This window comes from Diadema setosum, chromosome 2 (genome assembly GCF_964275005.1).
Source record: "Diadema setosum chromosome 2, eeDiaSeto1, whole genome shotgun sequence".
NCBI lineage: Eukaryota > Metazoa > Echinodermata > Echinoidea > Diadematoida > Diadematidae > Diadema > Diadema setosum.
The window spans coordinates 7,391,850-7,417,741 of record NC_092686.1 but is presented as its reverse complement, the minus strand read 5'-3'; the positions used below and the strand labels follow the sequence as shown (position 1 = coordinate 7,417,741).

Genomic DNA, 25,892 nt, shown 5'->3' with positions numbered 1-25,892 from the left:
TGAACTAACTGTAGGAATTATCGCTGCACTTTAATATCATCCATACTTTTTATCACTATCTGAAACTCCACAAAAACCACTAAATGACAAATAATCATCAATACAGAAGACTGAATACCTTTTTAAAAATGTATAGCTTGTTACATGTATAAATCAGCACAAAGTAACCACGACTACATTGTGTTACTGAATTGATATGAACAAATTTCACTTTGTTAAATATACTATATCAGTTTGAAAAGCCCAGCCTGCAAAATTTTGCAGCAGTCGAAGTAATGCAGTCTCCAACGCAAAACAAAGGTATACTGTGTGAGTGTGTGCGTATAGGTGTGTTTACATGCAAACGTGATTTCTACATGGACGAAGGTGTAGTACTCCATTGAAGAAAAAAAGTAAAAAAAAAATATTTTCTTTCGTGCTCTTGTGAGGATCGAACCCGTACGTGTGCAACCTCACGTTTCTAAGACGACGCCTCTAACCACTCGGCCATACGTCTCGACGAGAAAAGTAGAGGAACGTAAACTTATGTACGTGAAAGATGAATCAGGAATCGTTTGGTCCGCATTCCATTCTCATTTTCAGTTTTAAACTGCAAAATTGTCAACCTCATGAGAAGATTTCAAAGAACAAAATTTATGATTACTGCAGCTTATTGTCTCAGCTACAACATACTTAAATTTCAGAGGAAATGAAGCAAAATCAGCTGAGATAAAGGTGCTTAAACGTTGTCAAGTCAATGGATGGTTTTAAAAAAAAATCACCTCCCATAGACATAACACGTAAACTTGTCCGATTTTGCATCTTTACTTTCAATCACAATTTAAAGTATGATGACGTCATCAAATTTCAAAACCATGACATAGACTTGAAAGGCAAATGTTTAAAGTACAACATATGTGAATTTGGGATAATATTGAGCTTAAACAACAGAGATACGAGCAAATTAATGTCAGAAACAGTACCTCAAAAAAATCAATTCCACTTTTTTTTATTTAAAATGACGATATGATGACGTCATCGCGTTTTCCTGGCAATATTGATACTAGCAATGTTATTTACAATTCACATACTTTTGTAATATGCAATAGAAATATAGGGTCAACGGACGATTTAAAGAGCTATGGCTAAATAAACAAAGACATGTTTTTTCACTATATTTGCAGAAAGACGCGCACGTGGAATTTCAACTTTGACGCCAGTGCATTCCTTTGTTATAGGTCGAAATCGATAGAAAATCAATGGATGTTGTTACTCAAAGTATCAGGAATCCAAATCAGTCAAAAAAATTGCATTTTCATGTTGCTTACGCCCTCTGCGCGCGAAATTGCGCGGACGGACGCGCACGCGAGAAAATGTTTGAAACGCTTAAAATTGTCTGAAACTTCGAGATTTCCCATTGGGAAGTCGTTTTGAGCCTTTTAAAATTTTGACGCGCGCGTACGCGCGCGTAATGAAGACCTGGGTAACTAGCGTTAAAAGGTAAGATAGAGCGTGACCTGAACTTCATGTCCACCGAAAATGATACAGAAATGACATCTAGTTATGAAGTTATGATCGATCATGTGACAAGGTCCGAAAATCACAAAATGGCGCCTAGATGACGTCATAGATATGTTACTGTCATGAAAACCTTATTGTGGCTAGATATTGTTATGAGACATGTTGACTGAAAATTTCATGTCATTCCGTAATGTCATTGTTGAGATATTGACGACACAAAATTGTCCAGAAAGAAAGAAGAATAAAAAAAAATAAAGAGAGATTTTGACAATCACAATAGGTGATACGCTGATAGCGTATCACCTAATAACAGCTTTTTTTGGTGAAGTATAACCTATTATCTGCCAAAGCTATAATTTGTGAGTACAGGTTAAAGCTTTGTGTCTGTGAAACTTTGACCTGCATTTATAAAGCATTTATAACTGACAGAAAGTGTGTGACAAACATATATTGAGTGTCTGGTGTATCAGACTAATATTACTGAGCTTTACTAGTAGCACCCTTCCCCTTCCTATCCAACTGAGAAAAAAGACCAAAGGAGTCAGAGATTACTTTGATGTCCGTCTTTCTTCCAGTTCTAGGAACCTTTATCAGCTCGGACTCTGGGGAGAAAGAGTGATGCTTTCCAAGTAAGGCAGGGGATGAGGGATGGAAAGAAATACTCTCTTGGGGCTGGATTATGTTCCAAGAAAACTAAACAAGAAAAAATAATTAAACTAAAAAGGTGCTTTCTCTAGGAAAGATGGAACAGGATGTTTCAAAGAGCATTTGACCAATCATAGATCAAAATCTTTTTTTTTTTCTGTAAGCTTATGGTACATCATGTCAATGGTCATGATGATTTTATTGGTAAGAAAGACAAGCTGTTTGAAACATTTACAACAAAGTTGAGCTTTATTCAAATGCTTTCAGGCAAAAGTGCACAGATTTTTGTTGAAATGATATTTTGTGCAATTTATGTTTTCCTCTTTGGCTCCAACCATATATTCAAGCAATAACCTGTTAAACAAACATACAAACATACTGTTCAAAGTGTTTGTTTGTTTGTGTGTGTGTGTGTGCACATGCATTTACATAAATGGTTTTATTATGTTTGTTTTACATTGATAAAATAACAGAGACAAAGTATGTGCAAAAAAAAAATATATAGTAAGGGGGAAAATATATATATCTTTAAGACAATACGTCAATTTGAATATTTAAGAGTGTGGACCCAGAACAACTGCCTCATTTATACTTTATATTAACAAACTTGTCATGTAATATTTCCTCACCATGATGAAGATACAAGTGTAATTCAGGAAAAAAAAAGTAAGGTAATATCATATTTTGCTGCAACCCCCCAAACTACACTATCAATACAGAAGACATTTTATGATTGCATGAAAATGATGAGGCATTTGAATGACTATATGGCCTTCTGCCTTATGCCACTATGTACATGTGTTGCTCATTAGTGATTGACATGCCTGAGAGCACTAAGTGAATTCTGTGATGAGTTAATGGCCTAGACTAACTGAACTGAATATTCTCCTTGGTAAAAAAAATAGATAAATGAATAGTTGAAATGAAATTTTTCAATCATGTTAAAATATCAAAGCCTAGTCACTGCATCATATATGAGGAATTCTGGTATTTACAGATTGAGTAGCCAAAATTTATCCCTTACCCAATGATTCTTTTGGTTTTTTTTTTTGTTTTGTTATGGGATATTAAACAGACTCGGAAGGTTGGAAGGACACCATTCATGATGAGGAAAAGGTGAATTAAGTAAGATGGTACCTTGTCTATACTCGTCGCAAGTCACCTAATCATCAATTCCTCCGGTGTTTGGACATAGTATTGGCATTGCGACATCATCATTTTGCAATCTATTGCATCAGGGTCTCAACTGGGTGAGGGGATGTGAGCAATTGTACACCTGCAATTAATCAACGGTTAACGCATGCATGGAAGAAACTTGTAATTGACTGCAATTATATGTGATATCATGAAAGCCTTCAACCTTTGGCTAGTCATTGTAGATAGGTTGGCATTATTTCTAACATATACACAGTTCATAAAAAGCTCATATGCATATGCATTGAATAGCATAATCAAAGTGTGATTTTTTGTTTTTGTGTTTGTTTTTTCACGTTCACTTGTCATTTACTGTAACCCTTATTATTCATGATTTACAACTTTTTTCCTGAACTTGTTGCTCAAGTTATTGTTTTATTCTTCTTTCTTTTTTGTGTGGAATGTCCAACTTTATCATTGTTTTTCTTTTACAAACAAGGCAAGACTCATAGACAAGAATATGATCCTTCTGACACTTGACAAACACATGTTTACTCCAACACGCCATTTCCCATAGATGCTTGCCTGAGTATACTCGGGACTCGTCCTCAACGGGTTAACAAAGTTTGGGGTCTCAGCCAATGTTGTCAGTTCTTGCAAGAAACATTGTGCACAGATAATCATGAAACATTCTACAATTCATGAATCTTAACACTTTTCATGTGACAAATCGGGAAGTGATTCCAAATGATACGTCATCCCTTGGGCTGGCGATTCAGACTGACCAACGGTCATCTGATGACCAACAGTGACTGCTGATTGCAACACCTGATGACTCGCAACAGATGGATGACATATTTCTCAAGGACAACACTCATCATAGTCCATAATTACAAGCTTCCACCTCTTGAGTTTTTCAATAACCAAAACGAAAATTTGGGGATAATAAAAGGAATGATGCAACCACTTCACAAAAAGGAGTATGCCGATGTACGGCAGTAAATGGATTGTCTGCAGCTGAAAATCCCTCCACCAAAAAGGTGACTCACACATGTATCTTGCTTTCCAGCCTGCAAGAGTTACTAGGCCAAGATCTTTAAAGATAATAAAAAGTTTTGGTACCTCAAAAGTTTCCCTGAATTTCCGTGTTTCAGGTTAAAGTATCTATCATATAACTAACACTGTGAGACTTACTCGCCCCAAAGTGCTCTCATTTCTTAGTAATCATGCAATTAACTGCGACCAGCAGCCCCATACGCATAGCGTAATGGGGCTTCGCATTGTAGCATCCAGGATCATGACAGATTTAGTATCGCGGGCAAATATCAACTTAAAATCCACAAAATTCTTCAATTTGAAGTCTTACCAATTAAGTTGAAGTCTTGAAAACAGGCTTTGGGCAACGTTTGGTTCTGCCAATAGTCCCTTTCTGTTCGAATTGATGACTGAATGTGACTCTGTCGAGAGAACCTTGGGAGAGCTACATGCACTGATTACTACGGCCAGTGCATACGCACACATCACATGCGAACAAATTTCAAATCCATGAACGGATAAGATGTTTGTGTGTGCATGTGCTGGCCGTCAATTCAGTGTAGCTCTCCCAAGGTCCTCTTGACCGAGTCACATTCAGTCATCAATTTGAACAGAAAGCGACTATTGGCAAAACCAAACGTTGCCCAAAGCCTGTTTTCAATACTTCAACTTAACTGGTAAGTCTTTAAATTGAAGAAATTTTTGGATTTTAAGTTGATATCTACCCGCGATACTAAATCTGTCATGATCCTGTAAGCTACAATGCGAAGCCCCATTTAGCTATGCGTATGGGGCTGCTGGTCGCAGTTAGCTACACAGTATGCATATGGGGCTGCACGCTGCTGGTCGCAGTGATATTCGCACAATACGTGTACTACCTCGCCGCCGCCGTACGGCGGCGGCTCTGGTACGAAACCATTATTGCATGATTACTAAGACATGAGAGCACTTTGGGGCGAGTAAGTCTCACAGTGTTAGTTATATGAAAGGTACTTTAACCTGAAACGCAAACTAAGACAAGGAAATTCAGGGAAACTTTTGAGGTAATACCAAAACTTTATATTATCTTTAAAGTTTCATCAAAAGATTACAACTGCAGTTTTGTTGGTTCTTCTCTTTTTTCTTCTTTTTTTTCATTCTTCTCCATATCTACACTGGTACATCAAGTACTGATTATCGATCACTGTGAATAAACAAGGAAAAAAATGATCCCAACCAAGAACAAAAAAAAAAAAAAGACTAAGATAAACAAACAAATTAACCCGTTGAGGACTGACTATTTTGCTACAACACTCATTTCCCATAGACACCTGCCCGAGTATACTCAGGACTCATCCTCAACGGGTTAACAAAGAAATCATACATGCAAAAGAACTTGAGCAGTTGCAGAGATGAGGTTAGTGTCCTTTTTGTTCTGAAATTCTTTGGCATAACCTTGGTTTTCTTTCAGATTTCCATGGAAACAACCCAAACCCCTAAGCATTTTGTCATCCTGCCATGACGAAGCAAACCCACCCAAATTGCTTTATTGAACTTGTCATGTCAGATGTCACACCTGCTGTATAAACATCAGAAAACAAAGTGCAAGTTGGGTTGAAAATTAAAAGGAACAGACGGTTTGTTACTTCTTTACACAATTTGTTCCCATCTCTTTTTCTGCATCTCCACTTCTGATGTTTTAAACCCATGGACATGACATACCATGTTATCATTGGGTGCTTTGTTAACAAACAAGAATGTATAGAGAGACAATTACAATAATGTAAGTAGGAAAAGAAAATACATTATCTGCAAATCATTCTCTTTGTGTCAAGGTTGCTTTTTTTTCTTTCTTTTTCTTTCTTTTTTAGTGTCAAGATCTACCAATTATTTTAGGACACTTGGGGAATTCATGGTATTTGAAAACATGTTGTGGATTATCATCAGCAAACCATTGTCACTAAGATAAACTACTGTCTGGCTGAAATTCCTCAAAACTGGGTTATCTACACCTAGACCTCAGGTCTGTGCGTAAATGTCAAGCTTTTTCCCATGTGTTCCTGCTTTGATCATGTGGATGGTAACACAATGAAATGGCAGACAACCAAACTGTATCCGACAATTTTGCTACGGGGTTAAAGGCGAAGTTTCTGCGAATGCAGAAAGAAAATTGGATGATTTGTTCAAAAGTTACGAATATCTAACATTTTGGTTCATTTCGATTGTCTTCCTATTTAGAGATGCTTGCATAATTTATGTCACAGAAGCAGAGCAGGGGCAGGAGAGTTAACGCAAACAGAATTTTCCCCAAAAAGAAAAAGTTTATATTTCCTCTACCTTTTCATGACATATTACAATAAATAATACTCTTTGTGCCTTTTACACAAGCAAAAATAAAATAAAAATGTTAATAACTATTTGTGTGAAAATCCTTTCATATTTTCTTTGTGCTACTCTCTTACTAAAGTAAGTTTGCAAATTGTTGTAAAGTTCCAATCTAGGTGAGACAGCTCATGAAATTATACAAAATTTTACAAATTCATTCCTTTTTTTAAATATACATTTTGTCTGATATTTCGTTTTCTTATGTTTCTGAATTAAGTTATATACATGAATGTATAACTCAGCAGTCTTTATAATCCCTATGTTTATTGCCGATAAATATGTGATAAACACTTGCCGATATTTATTGCCGATAAATATGAGATGCATCCTGGGAAAGGCACATGTTCTTCCTGCAACTGAGAAAAAAAAAACAAACAAGAAAAATACCCAAGTCACAACAATACTATGCCAAATATGCATAGGCATCTTTTGCTGACATTCATACATGCCAACTCGTAGTTGTATAACAAAACATCCTACACCAATGGAATTTCAAAAAGTCTACATAGCATTCGACCTTTAACCTCATGTCATACCGGAGTGTCATGGGAGTGAATGTGAGGCGAGAGTTTAGTGCATCTCGCTCAGACAGGATGTGCTCTCCCGCATTTGGTATCTTGTCATTCTCCTCCTGCCGAGAATATCTCACGTTTCCGGCAAAACCCGTTCGAGCGGGCAGACGATGTTGAAAGTCTGAATTTATTTCATTCCTCCAGAGATGTTATTCACATCCAGAAAGAAAACTTGGGATGGTGGTGGGGGGGGGGTGGGTGGGGAGGGGGTGGCTGGTGACTCATTCTATTGATCCGAGTCTTGATTCTTCCTTGGCAATATGACAACATGCAGCCTTGAATATTGTCAGTTTTCCACACAACTGAAATTCCCATTCTTATATTTCAGCACTAATTTCAATTAAATTAGACAATGTCAAATTTCAGCAGAAATGTAGTCATGCTTTGCTGACACAAAGCACATCACATAAGGGTCAATATTACAACTTTAATGATACTTAAATCTCATCACCCCCATCAAGAAAACCTTGCAAAGTATTAAAAGAAAAATTGGACAGAGAATGCTTATTCCAATTCTTTATAGTGAATATTTCAATAGTGCAGAGACTTTATCATTATGGTTTAATAAGAAGAGACCACAATATGTTATACCTGGAAATTAATGAGGGATATTGATTTTTCAACTTTTTCTCATTTTCACTGCACTTAATGTGGAACTTTTCCAGGTTTCTGCCATTTTGCCTACACCACACACCACAAAGAAAAAAAAAATTGCAAACAGGAGCTTTAATGTGAATCAGTTCCCAAGAGCCAAAACCAACTGGGTTCATGTTTTTCTCTCTCTCTTTCTCCTTCTTCTTTTTTTTTTTTTTATTGCAGAAGAGTATAACCTGATCATCTGATTTCATTTTTTTTTAGGAAAACCTTGCATGATTTAATCTACTGATTTTCCCTCTTATTCTCAGTATAGACAAACACAGAACAGGTAACATGACTGTTTCATGATATGAATGTAACAATCAAGGTAATCATGGGTTGTGATTCTGTGGAAAAAGATACTCTGTATTAAACGAAATCTGCTTCTACTGGTTCACAAATTTAATGTGCACATCACCTGAATTCATGCAATTACTGGGAATTTCTTTGGCCACGAAACATGTCATTTTCCTAATAACCAATTAACAAAATCACCAGTTTATTTGCATATCAGCATGCTACATTCCATACAGATGCAGTCGTTGAGTAGATATCCCTAGTGTTGTCTTTACACATTCTTGCAACAGGGAAACTCTACAGAGCACTGAAAATCAAAATGAAGCAAAACAATGTGTGTGTTGGTTTTTTTTTTTTTGTCTTTTGTTGAATGTTGTTCAGAAATATGGGTTGGAGAGACTCAGAGTAGACCACCAACATTGTCAAGCCCTTTCAGATTGGCAAAGAATTTTAAACATGTTAAGATGTTATTTTTTATTATTTTTTTTTTAGTCTGTGAGCAAACTTGAATCTATAAATTAAAAAACTATGCTGTTGCTGTTCTTAATCATGTTTGGCAAATATTTGTTAAACATCTCTTCAATACCAGGACACATACACAAAGTCAAATGCTGGAAAGGATGAACAGACATGGGGAAAGTAGGAAATACATTGGCTTTTACATTTATATGTGTTTACATGATGTGCCTTCTTGTCAAGATATATATGCTCCTAAAAGAAGTACAAACCCTCTTCACCTGTTAACTTTTCAGACGTGACTTTTTTTTTTCAATATTATTATACCAACCATCATTAGGTGATCCGAGTATTTTATCATTGTTGTTGTTGTTTTGCCATAAAGATGAATGAGGTAAGAAGGAGAAATAAGAAAAGTTATGTTGATTTCTAAACATGGCCACCTGAGTTTTAATCAGAACAAACACACACACACACACACACACTCACAAATAAAAAACAAACAAACAAACAAACAAACCTAAATTGGCACTTAAGACGATTTCTGACATTACTAGTGATAATTGGTTAATACACAGTTGCAATGAGGTGGTTTTTGTGGAATCCCACAAATATGGTGCAGTGGTTAGGCACCCGCTGGTACCATCAAGGCCAATGACGGATGAAAAACATTTTGCACTGGTGTTGGAGAGGGTGACTTAATTTTCAGTGTGACCCACCAGTCTACGGGAGTATGATTTACATGTCTGAATCGAATGCAGGGATTGAATACAGACAAAGTAACAAATGAGAGTGAAAGTGGTATCAAAATGCAGGTATGAGGACTACCTCAAGGTAAAATCCGTTTGTTTTTTCAGCTCCTGAAAACAAGCAGTCTAGTCTGTGGTTTCACAACATATGTCTCACCCTACAAATTTCTAAGTTTCAAATGAGCGTTTTAAGTTCCAAATGACTGACATGAAAATTCCACTCAGGTATGTATCTTGTCTTATATTGCAAACATGATCATCAGTATCAGAAGGAAACTGGAAGAATTGTGCCAATATCCAAATGCTGAACAGAGGCAGATATATATCTGTATTTTTTCTTTTTTAACCCATATCAGGCCAACTACGGGATATTCTGTAGTTCGTTCAAACGCCGCAGGGGCCACATACGGAATATCACGTAGTGAATGAGATGACATATAAACGACGTCATTCCAAAGTTCTTTCACCTTTTAACCTTTGACAACATATCCCAGAATGCTTTGCTGCACTGTCTGCGATAATTCAAGAAGGTTTTGTCAGTGGAACACCAACAAAATCGTAAAAATCATCGGAAAAAATATGTGTTTACATGGAATAATGCGAATAACCACGAAGCGTCAGTGGGTACTATGTACAGCTGTACGGAGTGCTCGATTTTGGATTTTCTGCAGCAGTTTTTGAGGAGGTTTGGACACTTGCAGGGTGACAATTCGACTGTGATAATAGTCCCACATGTACATCCACATGTATGTAAAATAATTGTATAATTCAGTCAAACCTGAAAAGCTGTAGCTGTATCTATTGTGACGATTTTCGCTTCAACAAACTATAGGATGCACACATTATACTATCGATTTCCCGTGCACTCGCAATGGCTTCATCATCATAAATATAAACATAAACCTGCAATTATCATATCAATGGTCATGATATTTATATGTCCAGAGAGCTGACACTCTGATCATTTCATTTCCGGTACTGGATGTGTAAAATTACAACATTTGCTATTTTTAATCCATGAATGAAAGCAAACAAACAAATTGATTTCCTAACTTTTGGATGACTGTACTTCACTTCTGCTGAGTGCTATGACTGCACTGTGCATTGAATGGCAGCATGTCATATATCATTTAAAAGGGAATTTTATCCTCTTTCAAATGATATATAACTTGTCTATGTTTCGTTTACTGTTTGCTAATGAAGAGCGATTGTTTGGAGAGTTGTCCGCCTGTCGGCGTGTGTGTGCAAATGGTGCTGGGCCACTGTGGTATTTGTTTACACAAGTGCGTTGGCCCGATATGGGTTAATAGTGATTATTTTTATATTGAATATTATGTGAGATATATACAGATACTAGCAGACATGGGTCATGCAATATGACAGCACAAATATTCTAACAAACCAATGTTTAATCTTCCATGAGATTGTAAAAATACCACATGATGCACATGAGTATTGTATGGCTTGAAAAAAAAAAACACTATGCAAAATGAGCCTTTTTTTAAGACTTGTTGGCTGCATAACTCATTCTCCTGAAAGAGAAAGAAGCAATCATTGGAACTGTTTAAAGAAATGTTTGGCAGTCTGAATCAAAGGCAAGCAAACAATATATACCCAGAATGATTTGACAGTGGGGCAGAAAAGCAATGACTAGCCAATGACTGGACAAGGTTGTCATGAGATATGATATTTATATCAATCAGTGGTCAGTTGGCAGCTGATATCTCAGAAATAGGTGACTGGCCCATGTCCACTAAAAATGAACATTAATGACTTAGCTCTTACGTGAATTGTTTTGTTTTGCTTTTGTTTTTCTAGCTTATTAAAGCTTTCAAAAAAGGAGGTGTTCCATCAATTGCCAATGCATGAGGATATACTATACAGTCTTTTTATTGCAGTACAAGTATTTTGGTTTAATCTCCTGTTGTGTATCTTATCCAGGCATCTACAATCAGAAGCACCTATAAACTGTAGATATATAAACTTTCTGGGTTTTTTTTTCTTTCTCTTCGTGTTCCGATAGGCTAAATGTTTCTGTATACTCTATGATACATGATGGACCATATACTGCAAAAACCAGAAATCTTTGCATGCATACGACATGAGACTTCTGCAAATTTTCCGTGGACCCAGGATTTACAAATGTAAAATGCACACAAAAGTTTATGTCTGCACAATGCATTGAATGCCAGTGGCAATTCACAGAAGTTTTACATAGCGAAAAAGGCTGTTGGCTCCAATTCATGAAAGTTTCATGCTACTGTGTGGTTTTACAGTACAGTTGAAACCTCTCGTATCCGGACAAGTCGGGACCGGGGCTCATCCGGATAAGGGATTTGGCCGGATACAGGAGACTCAATGCTTTATACATGTACATATACATACACATGTACTGATGTAGCCCATTGTAGTACCACATGTAGTAATGTGTATACTGCAACCTTTTCATTGTTACACTCAGTAACAGACCCCAAAATAGAGGTGTATGTTAATGTTGGAAGTAATATGTAATTCATGTGTGTTTGTGTAGGAGTTCTCAAGGAGTTGGGAATCCCTCTTTCCCCTTATTAAAAAAAAAAAAAAAAAAAAAAAAAAAAAAAATCACGGCGAGATTGCGTCCGTATAATAGAGAGATCCGGATAAAGGGAGGCCGGATAATAGAGGTTCAACTGTACTTACGTTTCTAATGTTCACAAGATTTCTCCTTCTGAGGGAAGGAGAAAAATATAGGTGGGGTGACAGACTGTTTAACGATTAGGGAACATTGATCCTGTGACAACATGGACATTAAAACTACTGGTATATCAAGACTCTATCTACCTGAAATCTTTACATGGACATTGATTTTGAAGCTTCTTGGCAACAGTTTGTGACATATTGCCACCATGGTACAGCAAATTACCAAGCAAAAAGTGGAAGTGTATTATATCTAAAATAAAACCCTTCCAAAGAAAAAAACAATCCTCCCTAACTGCCGTCCAAACAATATACCTTTACAACTATTCAAAACATAAAAAAAAAAAAAAACTCTCAATATTTGCATCTCCCCTTCGATTCCCCTTAGATCCAGCCCATTACCAGACAGACATCTGTCATCTGGTTTTTGCCAATAATGATCTTAGCCAACCATTTCTCATATGAATCACACCTACTGTCCCCCACCCCTTCCCTCAGTCTTTAACCCATTGAGGACGAGTCCCGAGTATAATCGGGCAAGTGTCTATAGGAAATGCATGTTGTAGCAAAATCACTCCGTCCTCAACGGGTGAATTGCTTACATGTTGCAAGTGCACAGCTAATGTCTAGAGATGAAGTCAGGTGTATTTGTGGCAACGCCCACTGATGCAACCTTGCCAATACAACACTTTTTTTAAAAAAAAGATTAATCATGTATGGAGCTGCATTTAATCTTATTAATAATAATAACAACAACAACAAAATATAATTAGGAGAACATAACAGCTATTGCATCAATGCTGCCATTGACGGCAACTGTGTGGCAATGAAATGCAATGACTCTTGTGTCACTGGAGCATGACCGTATTCCACAAAATTCACGCATAATGGTGGTAGTCACAACATTCACATTGACAAAAACTGCCATCTCATCCAAAGGATCTGGTTTAATGGAACCTCCACACTGGAGATTGAACAGCTAGTTGTCACATACACCATTGAACCCCCTTCTGTGCTGAGTGAATGGTACATATTTACCAGTAATAGGCACAGCTACCCATCAGCAAGATAATGAGGTACAGTACTAATATCCTGTTATAATGTATTCTTATTAAATCTTCAATGTTAAATGTTTCCTCTATTGTAGTATGCAGTAAAAGAAGTGATTCTATTTTTTTCCCCTCAAAGCCAACTGAATGTTGATGATGGCACTAAATGCAGAGTGATCTCCGAATTCAATCTAATGGCCAATGGAAGAAAAACTATTCTCAAATATTACAATCTATCAAAAGAACATATTGTTTGATTCATGCCAGACAGACTTTGACAAGAAAATCACTGTCATACCAACAATTTAATGGCAAGGTGATTGAAACATCCCCCCCCAAAAAAAAAAAGAAGAAGAAATAATCAGACCAGCTTCACAAAGTGTTTCAAGACATTATGCTTTAGGTAGATTTTTATCTATAAGATAACTTATTCAAAAACATATGCAAGCTATGAAACCTTTTGTCAGAAACATTGGTTTTATATTTTTGCTGGACATGAGTTGTTATCTCCACAGTTATCCTGGGATATTCCACTTCAAAGAAATGTCTCCAGAAAGTAATATATAAAAGATTGTTCTGAGGAAATTATGATATCAAAGTAAGAAGAGAAGACAAAACCTGACTACAGAAAGAGTGGATTGAAAGTGAAAAAGAAATTTGGAATCCCTTCCAGAAATTGTATTTGCCCAAAATAATTGTCGACGCAGTGTCTGAGGATGTCCCCCCCCCCCCACCTTTGTCATGGTATCTTCCCCCACCCTTCTTCTTGGCACCCTCCCAGATGCAGCAGACAGAGACAAGGTGTCACGTAGGCTGTAAAGGGAAGCCCCAATGACGTGATTACCAAAAAAAAAAAAAAAAAAAAAAAAAAAATACACCTGTACCATGTATGGGTGCGTTATCAACTCACTTCTGGCTCAGAATTAAGGTTTCCAAACAACTTTCAGGGAGTTTTGGGCAGTCGATGAATGCAAAGTTGTTTTGATTATGGGGTTAGAGACACATTTCTATAAGGTTTTTCATTAAACCATCATGTTTGAATAATTTCCATATAATCAAAGTTTATTCAGATTATATTCAAAATGCCCTATATAGCTTTCACATTCTTTCAAATCAAAGTGCAATAGATTCATTAAAAAACTGAAGATCATTTTCAAAAATCTCTTTTGAAATTCTCTCTTGCTTCAATTTTGATTGTTTGAATTTTTTTTTAATTCCATCATGAAGTGTGTGATATAATACAAGCTATGATATTGTATGCTACCCTAACTCATTATTCATGCCTATAGACTAAAAGTATATATATATATATTTTTTTTTTCACAAGGTCTCCTTGGCTTTTCTCAAGTCATCTGTTTATTTCACTTTAATTTAAAAAAGATGCTTAAATTGTTCATTAGATTATCAAAAAAAAAATGATGATGAAGTATTGTGTATACATTCTGTTTGTAGGCTACTTTTTGTTTTATTTGAAATGGAATTAATAAATGATATAAAATGACAAACAGGCAAAAAGAGGGATGCCTGATCTCCTGCACGAACAACAGCATGTAAACTTGAAAGCCCAATTTCTTTGAAACTGTCTTTACACGGTGGTAGGCATGCACACTACTTCTGCGGTAGTTTCCGGAAGAAGTGTGATGTGTGGGGAATTTAGCAGTCATTGTTATCAAGATATTTTAAACTTTCTCACACATAAGTCGAGATGGTTCAAGTATATTAGTATAATATTATCTGTATACACATAGTTACATAGTATGCATGCCACAATGTATTTATAAATATTAGTCAGACAAATGATAAACAGTCCATAACTTTGCCCTACAACTTCCAGGAAGAATATTCCACCACAGCAATCCATATTCTGAGCTTTCAACAAGATTAGATAACAATGGGATAACATAAGTATATGAAGGACAATGGCATAGTTTATATGATTCTCACTAGGCGGGGTCATACTAGCAAAAAGATTGCAAAGTTTAAGATCGCGAATATAAGATTGCAAAGTTTTTGTGATCTCTTGTCGTTTGGTCACACTGGCAAAAGATCGAGAAGTTTGGCGGGGGTGGCATAGGGGGAAATATCCCTAGTTGGAGTGGGAAGTTTCACGAGAAGTTTTGCAGGAAGTTTGCGGTCATACTGGCAAAACTTCCGAGATCTTAAAGATGGCGATCTTAAACTTCTCAATCTTTCCAGTGTGACCGCAGCTTATCTAATTCTTGTTGAAACAATTTTGTTTCTCTTTACCTGGCCTCTCCTCCCCCTCTGCTGGACCATCTCACTGTATTTCACTGAAATACAACATTTCTCTCCTGCTGAAATATTTGTTTTCACAAGTCATTCCAGTGAAACACAGAACATGACTGCTTTGCAGCTATCACTTTTTGTCATATGCTTCATATTACATTGAAAGAATTATCATATTTTTTTTTTTGATCATGAAAGTAGCCATAAAGTTTTTCTCCCTACAGCTTCAAGCAACAGAGACCAACTCCTCTGACAGTGCATTCCAAAACATTACAGTATCATTTAAAGAGCAGACTCCCTGCATACTTCCATGACATCACCATCCATTTTTAGCAGCTGCAAAAGTAATTCAATAACTGTACAAACTTTTTGGTCTGCTTGGGAAAATGTAAAACAGCAACAAAAACAACACCAACAAGAAAACTGTTTCCCTATCCCCTCCCCAAGTTCTTTGCACATGGGAGCGAGGAGGAATGGAAATATGAGTGACGTAGATGGGACAGAATAAACATGTTGGTATTACTGGATCAAAACAATGTGCCACTTGCAACAAGAGAGAGAAATAAATATGGGGGATGGGAGAGAGAGAAATAAATATGGGGGGTGGGAGAGAGAGTGAGTAACAGACAGAGGAGGAGAGAGGGAGAGAGAGAGCCAGATTTGAGTAAACAGGGCATTTCCCATTGAGAGAAACCTGCTGGTTCTGATGTCACAGACGCGATTGCCGGTAGGGGACCTGTGATGTCACAGCTTCCTGCCAGCGTCACTCGGCCAATCACGCGGCTTGTTGGGGAATGTGTTGTGACAGGGAAATAGGTGAGAGTTGTACGAGAAATGACTGACGAAAGAAAGGAGAGATAGAGAGAGAGAGAGAGAAAAAAAAAAAGTGGTGGTAGCATGCTCCACCGACAGCCCAATATGTGACCGCTCTGATCAGATCTGGTATAAATTGATTGGGCTGAACATGGACATCAGCATAACTTTGTAGGCAAGGCTTTGAGGAGGTGCTGGTATTTCCATTTATCTCCCTGACGGTAGTATACGTGGAAAACAGAGGCAAACTTCGGAGGCTTTACGTGAACGAAAATTCTGCATCGAAAACTTTTGCCTGCACTTTTGCCTGCACTATCCTCTCGAGCAGTTACCAAACTTTCCGCTGGAGTTTTTTGAGACCAGGGAAAACAAATAATATTCAAAACAGCAACCGAAGACTTCGTCTGAGGAAGAGACTTGCCTGGTCACCATAGCAACCATGCTGCATAGAAGCATCTTCGCAATCTTCATCTCGGGGCTAGTTGCCCTCATTGCAAGTAGGACTGCTGAGGCCTGCTCCTGCATGAGACAGCAGTATCAGACCCTCTTCTGCAGAGCTGATGTGGGTAAGCCGAAATTAATGTCACTTTCATTTTCATGTTTTTTTTTTTCCTCTTTTCCCTTTTTCATTGAAACCTTACTGAGGGAAAAGGTTAAAGTAACTGTCAACTATCAAAGGAAGCAGAGAGTGAAGGTTGTAGGGATAACATATACATCTAAATCTTTGAAACCACCTGAAGTGCCAATCCTTTTAGGATTGTTTGCTGTTGTTGAACTAGACTGTCTAACTAATAATGATGGAAACTTCAATCCTTCCCTTTCTTCACTGGTTCTGCAACTACACTTTTGAAACATGCATTGCATATAAGCCATATATTTTGCAGTGATTTTTGTTTCACTGATTTCATTCAATTAAAATCATGTCAAATTATTGCATCTCATATCACAAATGCAATGCACATTGTCTCTGACGTGGGAAATATACTTCTTGCATTTTGTCCATGAGGTGGCAACCAATCTTCAATTTAAAGGACAAGTTTACCTTCATTAACATAAGGATTGAGAAAATGTAGCAATATTAGAAGAACACATCATTGAAAGTTTGAGAAAAATCGGACAATCCGTTCAAAAGTTATGAATTTTTGAAGTTTTTGTGCAGTAACTGCTGGATGAGAAGACTACTGCAGTGTACGATGTCACATGCGTACAACAATATAAGGAAAATATAAAGAAAATTTCACAAAATTTCATCTTTTGAAAAAAGTACACATTCCCTTGACTCGTTACCGACATATGTCATGGGTAATATTATTCCCCCTACATTTAGAAAGAGGCAAGTCAAATGCTCTTTTATTATGCGAAAAAAATGAAAATATGTTGAACTTTCTTTACATTTTCTTTATACTGTTGTACTCATATGACATCACAAGCTATAGTAGTCTCCTCGTCCAGCAGTTCCAACACAAAAAATTTAAAAATTCATAACTTTTGCATCGATTGTCCGATTTTCCTCAAACTTTCACTGATGTGTTCTACTAATATTGCTGCATTTTCTCAATCCTTATGTTTATGAAGGTGAACTTGTCCTTTAACCACTCCCCAAAATACTATGCCCATGAATTGTGGATGGCACGTAGAGCATGCTGCTCACTTCATATTTTCTTCAATTTCAAACTCTTTCTCTATGGACGGACAGGAGAAATTTTTCAAAAATATGTGATGGAACCGTATTGCTGTAATTACTGATACAAATAGATTTATGATCAATCTTGCAAGCCTCCATGAAAACCATTTTTAAAATTCCATGATTTGTGGCTACACAATGCCACCATTAAAACTGGAATGAGGCTTCCTACATAGCAGGTCCACATCAAAGTGTTAGAAACTGTCAGAAAATAGATGACACATTGATAAAATCTCAGTCCTCTTTTGTTCTTCTCTGTCCCATTCTCCTCATATCATCTTCTCCTGAATAATGTATGCGTATTTTCTTCATCCTTTTTTTTACCTCTTGCATTTCTCTCTTCCTATTCCTCCAACTCCTCCTGTTCTTACCCCCATTTTTCTCTTCCTTTTCCTCCTCATCCTCCCACCTTTTCTACTCTCTTCTCAATGCCCTCTTACTACTCCACCTCCACCTCCATCTTAACCTCTCCATCCTTCATCTTATCTCCATCACTACCCCGCCCCTCTCTTCATCTTCCTCCTCCCACCATTTTTGCTCTCTCCCAAATGTCCTTTTATTCCTACATCCCCATCCCCATCTCTGGATCCTTCATCTTTACCACTATCACTACCCTATCTCTCTCTACATCTCCTTCCTCCTCCCTTTTCTATTCCTCTTCATCCTCTTCTTCCTCCCCTCTTCCTCTTCATCTTCTTCTTCCCCCTCCTCCTCCTCTTCCTTCTCCTCCTCTTCTTCCTGTTCCTGCTCCTCTTCCTCTTCCACATCTTCCATCAGTCGTAAAAGGAACGATCAACAGCAAGAGCTACATCTTCGCCGAACCAGCCATCACCAACAACGACATCTTCAGCTCCGCCTCCTACTCCTCCACGGCAGGTGATTCTTTCTACCAGCCTCTGCCTGTGATACAGCCTCGGTACCCGCTGTACGTCACCTTCAACATGACGCTCCGCGAAATCTTCAAGGGGAAGGAGGAGCTTGTCGACCTGAGGACAGTTACCGTGTCGACGGCAGCCAGTGGGGCTATGTGTGGAATACCTCATCTTGATGAAGAGGAAACCTATCTTATCACTGGTGAGCTAATGAAAAAAAAAAATCAACAAGTACCCTCCAACCATGCCAACAATTTTGACTATCATTGACATTGAGTATTCACAATGTCATTGGTATTTACAAAGTTGAGAGGCAAATGCAGGGTCTTTAATAGAATTTTCTGTAACAGATTGTTACTTTTGTTTTCCTAAGAATATGGAATAGTGACTTAAAAAAACAACAACAACAACATGATCCCAGAATCACCTTGAAATGTTACTCCTCTCGTTCAAAATGCTGTGTATGTAGAATTCAACCCCCAGAAATGCAGATGATGTGGAACTATCAGGTGATTGCAGTCATGTGATACATATCCTGACAGTAAGAGATGCCCCAATGACTTTTAAATTGCTGGCATACAAGAATTATATCAAGAAGCCAGTGTGTGTGTGAATTAATGACACTTTCACGCCTGGCCACTGCTACCCATAGCTGAGAATTTGCCCCACATGACGGTTGACGCACATGCGAAACTTTGCGTGTCGCCTCGCTGGAGATCGAAAGAGCAGGGACGTCTCTGCAGTGGTTAAGAAATAGCTCATGCATATGGCATGTGGTATTGTATGTCTCTCCTTATTACTTGCGTGGGATATGGCTTTTGCCCCCCCCCCCCTCCAAAAAAGAAAAGAAGAAGAAAAAAAAAAAGAAGAAGCCTGACCATGGCCAGAAAGTCAAGCATGTAATCATCAGAAATGTCAGACGTATCTCAAACATTTTCTTTCCTTGTTCTTGATTAGTTACCAATATATTAAGTAACATCCAAATATGTAAGATAATATACAAGCATAGCAAGTGGAAAGACCATTACTTACACTATGAACTGGGAAAAAAAACAGAATAAAAAAAGGAAAATAAACAGAACAATATTTGTATTTATTAAGGGTGACATAATATCGAATTTGCATAAATTTATTGTGAGCATGATGGTTTTGAAATTTTTGGAAAAAAAAAAAGGTTCAGTCCCAAGGAACTGAATAGAAAACATCAAAACCTAGCCACAGTAGACAATTATCAATAAACCAGCATAGCCAGGTACCCACTCAAGCCTGTCGAGTAAGGGCAGATTTTCCTGTACCGTGTACTTCCCACAGAGACCTGCCCCAGTACATGTATGCTTGGGACTAGTCTTCAAGGGGTTAACCCCGGTGTATAGAGAGGGACATCATGAATAAATCATCTTGTCCAAGGAGGTAGGCACTCTAGGCAGGACTTGAACTCGGGACAGTGTGTCAAAGCCAATAGCTGTATCCACTCTGCTACACTGCCCCCACAGGAGCATTTTTAACAAAGAATATATCTAGGATTGTGAGTGGGCTGCAATGTAATTAGTGACAACTTGGGAATTGTATTGGATAGGAATTTCTGAAACTAATGCCCATGTTTATTTCTACTCTGATTGACATTTAATGAGACGGGTCTGACTTGCTTGGTATGAAACTGGCAAATTAACAACTGCCCACGCACATTATTGCAACCCTACAGACTGAATGTTGTGTGTAGTCCTTGATTGCTGTAAGTCAATTTTTTTAAAAGATTAGATTTCAGCATGATGAAGGCCAGATGCAGATCTAAAAAGCAATTTGATTTGAAATCACCACACTTTAATGGAATGAAATACCTTGCAATTAGTAGCTAATGTACAACTGTAAGATGAATAATTGGTAATTTTTTTATTCATTAAACCTTTAATTCAACTTAGCTTTGATCCTTAATGACAACTGAGATGGAGCAATGTACAGAATGTGAAACTACATTGTAGTTTACTGTGTGTGGTATAATGATTTCTTTAGGATGAAAGAAAAGTTCAAACTAGCTTATGGCTCTCCAGTCAAAATGCATGTACGGGAATCCACCAGAACTTAGGATAGCTTATACATATACTTGTAAGGAATGAACCCATTGACTACAGGAATACCATTGGTCCTGAACGAAATATATGATATGGGGTTTTACAATCTAATGGAGAAAAGGTTAGGCTGGGACATCGGTTGGTGGTCACGTTCAGTTCTGCACTGAAGCAAATAACATACTTCTGTTGCAGATTTTTTTTAACTCTTCTGCATATACACTATTAGTAATATGACAAAAAAAAAGCAGTTATGGAAATCAGGAGGAAGAGTGTTTTAGATGAGTACTCAACTGTCACAGCACAGTTAAGAAAAGATGAAAGGAATACAAAGAAGATTTAAGAAAATAAAATATGTGACCCGCTACAACAAAATGATCCTAAAGTCGGGCGAGGTCGATTATTTGAAAATTGCATGATATAATCCCCTAATCTTTCTGCTTTAAATTGATATATAACACATTTTATGAAAATAATCGGCTGCGGAGATATCGATGTTTAAAAGAGAGCATGTCGAGACGTCTGGAAAATCACTGTTTCGAGAAAAGTCTTCCTTTCGACGCAATCGCGATCAAGGGGCACGCAAATCAGTCTTCACCTCTGGACAATAGAAGGTAAGCCCTAGCAACCCCCGAAGAATTCATTCAAGCACATCAGCGTCAGCGGTCTCCTCACCAACCAATCAGCGACCATGATGTGAGAAGCGGCGGAGCATAGCGCACTCCGCCCGCACGCACCAGTCGACTGGGCAGTGTGCGAGCTTCACGCTTCGGTTAGCAGCAAGCAGCAAACTGACCAATGAGATCACTCTGGTCGTTGTTAGGGGCGGAACCTATCTGTGGCGCTCAATCCAAATTTTCGAACCAGTTTCTGCTTCGTTGAAGCGCCAAAAAACATGGCTCAGAAAAACGCTATTTTTTAATCTTTCCTTTGATCATTTTGCTTCAAAATTTCGACAGATGATAGAAGACATGTTAGACTCCAATAATATATCAAAATCAGAAAATCATAAGTTTTGACCAATTTTATTGCTCTGACTTCAAACTCGATTTTCACGGCTTCGACCGTGCGCGACTTTACGACCTTTTTGTTGTAGCGGGTCACATATTGTAATAAGCACTTTAATACAATATGATAATTACATTTGTATAGTGCTCTTACTAACTACAAGTTGTTTAACTGCCCCTTACATCATATCATAGCAGCTCATATTTAGATATATTCTACTGCACTGCAAATTATAATAAAAAAACTCACATCTAATTAATATCTCTTTAAAGGAATTATCAATACATTGTATCACATAAATAAATAGAATTCATAAGACATTAAAAAATGATGGTAACATTGCACAGACACATATGGTAGGCTGTTGGTCAAAAAAAAAAAAAAAATCTTAATAGAATCCTCTCCTTCCACCCCCCCCCCCATCTTTCTTTCATTTCTTTTTTTTTTTTCACTTGTAAAATATTCTATTTCACTTGGCTGGAAGGTAAACCACAAAGACAGCATGCTTCACATCAAATTACCACCTTGAAAAAAAAAAATCAATCAAGATCTTACTGAACCTAAAACACAAGAAGATGATTGCATGATAAGGATGAGTTATTAACGACTTTTTATTCTCTCTCGCTTTCTGTTTTTTCCTCACTCGTGTTTGAAATATTGCCCTCTTGCAACCTGTTTTCTGTGAAGGGATGGGGGGATAGAGGGCATGGACCGTGGGACATCAATATTGATACCTCAATGAAACTGTCAAGACCAATATACTTTCCCTTTGGGACGGAAAGAATAGAGGGGGTGGCAATGCACAGTGAACTCCACAAGGTCACCTTACCCATCCCATCAATAATTCTGTTTCTCTGTCATCATTTTAACCCATTGCGGACTGGACTGATTTTGCTATAACATGCATTTCCCATAGACACCTGCCTCAGAAAGCGAGGCAAAAAGAAATTTGGAATTAGTGGATACTGAAGATTGAAAAAAAAAATGAATTAACCAATTGTTTATTAAGTGAAAAAAAAGAAGAGAAAAAAATGAAAAGTACACAAAATGGGATAAAAAATTGTAATGTATTTTGTAATATATTTGTATTCATTTTATTTTCAATTCTTTATTGCATACTTATGATTAGCTTATAATATGTTTTGGCTTTTTATTTGAGATGATTACAACTGTGCCATTCTGCTGATGATGTCAATGGTTACTCCTGGCTGAGTGCCCAGTTACAATTCATTAGTCAGAAGATTAATTATACCAAATGTTTGTTACTCCAAAAATGAGATACGGTTCATAATTTCTAAGTTGTTGTTGTTGGTTTGTTTGCTTTTTTTTTTGACACACCATGGTTTCATATTTGGATTACGAACCTCATTTCATTTTTGCATCAAGGAACAATTAGAAAAATGAACCTTATATCATTTTTGGATAAGTGAACCATTGGAAAAATGAACCTTATTTCATTTTTGGACTAAGGAACATTCAGAATAATAAACCTTTGGAATAATGCCACAAATGTTTGGATTAACAAACCCTATTTTATTTTTGGATCAACAAACACGTAGATATAGGGATTTGTGTGTTCTGGAATGATGAACTTTATTTCATTTTCACATTAACAAACCTTCCAAAAAATGAACATCACCTGAGTGCAATGTACACATAAAGGGGTTTCACCTACATGTACATGAATCAGTTTTATCTGTTTGTATGTTCATTTAAAGGATGCAAAAATCAGAAATAATGTACAATATGCTTTAGCTTGGTGCAGTACACCATAGAGTACATGCATTATTTGACTTGTAACCATATAAAGCCTGTTGATATTGTCCAGCACTGATATTCTGATTTTGATACTTTCAAGAATCCCAACTCTCCAGAGCAAATAATATACAGTTGGAAAGCCATAATTTATTGGAAGATGTATTAAATGTAATTTCAGTCACCTTAGTATTATGCTTCATTAAAACCTGTCAAGGTTTGAATTAAAAAAAAAAAGCTTTAATTATTTTGGCAGGTGCTTTAAATATCAGTGGATTTTTTTTTCCCACAAATCTCAGTATATATATATATATATATATATATATATATATATATATATATATATATTTCAAATAGATGCCCCTACTTTGATATGTTCTTTAGTACAGTTTGAAAATCTTTCAGTGGATAGAGTTCACACATACAATGTGCAATGTGCAGCATGCATCGTTAAATCTAATGCAATGATAATTTCATTCAAGGTTTTGTTTTTGTTTTATTATCATTATTCCTTATGCAGGCTTTGTCTGGGATGGTGAAATCAACATCGGTCTGTGCAGCAGCTGGGTGGAACCATTCAAGTCACTCACCACCTTTCAAAAGAGGGGACTGAGAAAACTTTATAAAACTACCTGCAATGACTGCAAGGTAAATTCAATGGTGTCAGCATCAACCAACATACTCCATGATATTGAACTGAAATATACATGAGAAAGACACACACATCATTGAACAAGTTCTGATATGAATGTTTTTTTTTAGTCAATATAATAATTTTTTTCAGGAATTATGTAATAATAAGATCAATCAAAAGAAAGCTGGAGATGCCCTGGAGATAAGCACAGACTTTGTTTGTGTGTGCTGGGACAATTTTTACTTCACAGTATAATTTCACAGAGGGTATTTCCATACAAATTCTGATATCTAAAAAATGTGCATTACGCAAGTATCTTACTTTTTTTTCAGAATGTTCATGAAAATGTTTGCACTGGCAAAATAGTCCCCGTTGATTTTACAGTGATTTAATTGTTTGTCAGGAATCGTATATATTGAAAAGAAATCTTAGTTGACATCTAAGTATCAAAGTATTTGCATCAATTATGAACAAATCCCTTAAAAGTCAGATGAATACAACTGGTCCACTACATACACTGACAGGATGCATGTGTGTACACACAATTGTATGTATGACAAGTTAGTAATTATTATGTATGATGCCTGTATCAAAGAGAAGCAGACTCTTGACTGAAAAAAAAAAGAAGAAAGATTGAGGTTACTCCTAGCAAATCTGATGCAAAAGCAATAATTGGAAATGTAGGTCTACTGATTAGAAAACTATGCATCTTCTCATATGATATTGTAATGATACAAAATTCTTAATCTCTGGCTGCATGGAAGCCAATATGGATAAAGCATGTCTTTAATATAACGATAGGCAATCATCATGCACGACATAATAATCACATTATTCCAATAGCACTGCAGACAGAAAAATGTGAAAGAAGGTAATTCAGCTAAAAAAAAAAAAAAAAAAGAGAATAGAATGACATTACTTCCAATGAAGCATTTTAGTTCTGTTCTTGTTCTTGTTTGTTTGCTTTGTAAAAAGTTTTCCGCTGGAAAAAAAAAATTATGAAGCAAAAAGTGGCAATACACTTGTTAACTAATTTCCCGTATTTTCCCCATTTCATCAATAGGTCTGCACACCATATGATATGAACCAAGAGTGCACGCAACACGTGGGCTGCTGGGCAACTGAATCATCGTCTTGCTTCATGAGAAACGCTATCTGCATGCGATCCTCCAAAGGGAAATGCTCCTGGAAGAAGAGCAAATACATAGCTCAGTGCTGAAAGAAAGAAAAAGGATATTCTTTCTCTCTTCCCCCCTCCCATCCAATCATTTTTTCCCCCTTTCATTTATTGTGTTGTAATAATTGCAGCGTGGATCGTTGCTTCTTGGAAGACCTCACACGTTATGTATACTTCATATCAAGGGGCCAACAAAACTGACTTGTAATAGCCCCTGGGGGCCCACAAATTTATGATTACTCTTGCAAAGAGCAGCTTTTATTTTGAGGATTTACAATATTTGGTGTAAGTGTTGGGGTCAGTACTATAAGGATAATGGCTGAGAGTTGATATCTCTCTGTAAGACAGTATTTCAACTCAGTTAGGCACTGGTGGTGGAGATTTTCCTTATGCTAATTTTTTCATGGGTAAATGCCAAAGTCATATCTCGACTCTGCTTTCGGAGGAGCCATATTGCAGAAAATACTATGAGGAGTTGCATGTAAACATTTCCTTTTGAGAATGTTGCTTTACTAGTTTGAAT

At 36.9% G+C, this 25,892-nt stretch overlaps 1 protein-coding gene across 1 annotated transcript; it reads left to right on the top strand.

Moving 5' to 3' along the window:
* Window positions 1-16,378: 16,378 nt before the first annotated feature.
* On the top strand, window positions 16,379-25,411 carry LOC140239389 (metalloproteinase inhibitor 3-like). The gene is made up of 4 exons (XM_072319236.1): window positions 16,379-16,739; window positions 18,635-18,931; window positions 24,079-24,206; window positions 25,256-25,411. Exons 1-4 carry the CDS (start codon window positions 16,613-16,615, stop codon window positions 25,409-25,411), a joined length of 708 nt encoding a protein of 235 aa, XP_072175337.1. The 5' UTR covers window positions 16,379-16,612.
* The last annotated feature ends 481 nt before the right edge of the window (window positions 25,412-25,892 follow it).

Bases quoted from the DNA above. Each gene is read 5' to 3' on its own strand.
- LOC140239389 (XM_072319236.1), top strand. From the start codon at position 16,613: ATGCTGCATAGAAGCATCTTCGCAATCTTCATCTCGGGGCTAGTTGCC. The intron at 16,740-18,634 runs GTAAGCCGAAAT...ATCTTCCATCAG, and splicing joins CTTCTGCAGAGCTGATGTGG to TCGTAAAAGGAACGATCAAC. The intron at 24,207-25,255 runs GTAAATTCAATG...TTTCATCAATAG, and splicing joins CTACCTGCAATGACTGCAAG to GTCTGCACACCATATGATAT.